At 35.7% G+C, this 2684-nt stretch overlaps 1 protein-coding gene across 1 annotated transcript; it reads right to left on the reverse strand.

The window, feature by feature from the left end:
* Positions 1-1798: 1798 nt before the first annotated feature.
* LOC137654093 (uncharacterized) lies at positions 1799-2266 on the reverse strand. Its single transcript, XM_068387733.1, has one exon. The coding sequence runs from the start codon at positions 2264-2266 to the stop codon at positions 1799-1801; it is 468 nt and encodes a 155-aa protein (XP_068243834.1).
* Between the last annotated feature and the right edge of the window lie 418 nt (positions 2267-2684).

Consider the following 2684-nt stretch of genomic DNA (forward strand, 5'->3'; position numbering starts at 1 on the left):
CCCTTTCAGTTTCAGTCAAATCTGCATTAATTTCACAATGCTCATCTTCAACAAGGATATGTTTAGAAACAGGATCACTTTGATTATCATTAACAGTTGTTTTCTTTTTATTGCAAATGACATTCTCATTATCAGAATTTTATTCGTTATCTTCTGATTCACCACCTTCCTTTAGACATTGGGATTTATCAAAATTGAATTTATTAGTAAAATGTACTAACCTAACCTTTCTCAAACTGTCAGTTCTTGGATAATATACAAGATAAGCAGGACTGTATGAATCATACCCAACAAATATTCCCTTTTCACATCTTGGGTCTAGCTTAGCTTTCTTTTCTACATAGGCATAACACAGGGAACCAAAAATATGCATATTTTCAAGTTTAGGCTTCTTAGAAGTTAACACTTCATATGGGGTTTTATCTAGTCTAGAATTGTAGCGTCTATTCCTTATATAAGCAGCTGCCCTAATAGCATAATTCCTCATGAATTTTGGTAGCTTTGATTCAATTAAAAGAAATCTAACCATTTCAAACAATGTACGCCACATTCTCTCAGCAGTACCATTTTGGTGTGGTGAATTTGGTGAAGAAAATTCTTGTTTAATCTTATTACTTACCAGAAATTCTTTAAATTCTGAAGAAGTAAATTCTCCTCCATTATCACACCTTAATATTTTAACAACACCATAAGAACTAGTATCAGCAAGGAATTTCTTAGTAGCATTAAGCGCATCACTTTTCTGCTTCAAGAAATAAACAAAAACAGATCCTGAATAATCATCTACAAAAACAATACAATATTTAGATTTTTCCCTTGATTCAATACTCATTAGTCCAGCAAGATTACAATGTACAAATTCCATTTTACTCTTTGCTCTCTCATCTGGTAATCTGTTCCTAGATAAATGCATTTTACCTTCATGACAAGTTATGCAATCAAAATTACTTTTGTCACTAATTTTCAGACCTTCAGCTTTATCTTCTAACTTCAAAATGTCTTTAACATTGCAGTGTCCCAAAACCTTATGCCACTCCTCTAGTGAACGAGATTTACATGAGCTTACATTATTTAGATAATATAGCTTACCTTTCTTATTTATTTCAAAAGACACACCATTTGGGCTTATCAACTCAGAATGATTAGGATTAAAGCTTACTGTAGCTCCTTTACTAACAGCTGATTGTACAGAAAATATATTCTGCTTAAAAGTAGGAATATACAAGGCATTATCAAGAACAATGTTTTATTTTATACCATTTGTATCATAAAGTACAATTTTAGCCTTACCTTTACCTTTTAACAATATTCTTGCATCTTGCACCATCTGCAAGTGCATCCATATGTTTTGATTCATCAAAGTCTTCATCAAAACCCTTACACTTGGATTTATCAGTAATGATGTGAGTAGTAGCACCACAATCAACAAGAACATTACATACATCTGTAGATATGTTATCAACAGAGCAACTTATTTTGAAACAACATTCTTCATCATTATAATTATCAGTGGATCTAGGCTTACAAACATTCCCAGTTGCACTAGAAAATCTAGTAGGCCTATTAGCCTTTCTACATTCATCAAAATTGTGTGTAATGGTTTTGTATTCTTTGCACCACTTACCTCTGCCTTTCTTCAACTTACACTCGAAAGACTTATGTCCAGTCTTACCACATGAATAACATCTTACTGATGAGCCACTGGCAGCTCCACCACACTGAAAATCCGGATTCTTCTTATAATTCACCTTAAGGACGTTCTCACTCTTCACATTAGGCCTGTGTGCCTCTCGACTCCTCAGGCTTTCTTCATAACTCCGTAGCAGAGACTATCCTTCTGCATAACAACAGTATTAAATGGAATAAATTCCTCTGGAAGACCCTTCAACACCATAGCAATAAGAGGGCTGTCGCTGATCGTCTCACCAGCTGACTTTAACGAAGTAGAGGCTGCCTCTGTTCGAAGAAAATAATCCGTCACACATTCTTTCCCTCTCATTTTCAGTGAAGTCAACTCCATGTAGAGGGAGATGATTCTTGGTTTCCCAGTACCTCGGTAATGATCCCGTAGAATCTCTAATGCCTTGTTTCCATCGTTAACTACATCTCTCATTATTAATTGGAGGCTCTTATCATCTAGAACTTGAATGATCTCGGCCAAAATGTCAGCATTTTTAGCACTGAATTCCGCTGAAGTTCGATCTTCACTTTCGTCTAGGGTAAGTTTTTGAAGTCTCAGATGGGCTAGAAATTTTATCTCCCACATTTCCTATTTCTCCTCATCACCATCATAATACAAGTTCCTCTTGCTTGAGCTGGGCCCATAACCTGTGAGCTCGAAGGACATGATGGTGGGTTATAATAAAAGATTATCACTACACGAGTCACTTTAATGGAGAATGTGGGAGACAGCAGTACACAGTACCTTCGGCGATGAACTTGCCGGTTACATTACTTGGACAAAAGCGGCGTCATGCTATGTAGGCTACATCATGACACAAGAATTATGGGTAAAAACAAATGACTGCACCCAAGCGTATAATCAACATTACCAATGCATCATAAATAAAAGTTTAATATTCTAACATACAGTACATGAAACAAAGCAAACACACAGAATTTTCTCCCCACGTACAATATTTGTTACTCACTGCTCACAGTTCAGTGCATTTTGTGACCAACCT

This window comes from Palaemon carinicauda, chromosome 15 (genome assembly GCF_036898095.1).
Source record: "Palaemon carinicauda isolate YSFRI2023 chromosome 15, ASM3689809v2, whole genome shotgun sequence".
Classification (NCBI taxonomy): Eukaryota; Metazoa; Arthropoda; class Malacostraca; order Decapoda; family Palaemonidae; genus Palaemon; species Palaemon carinicauda.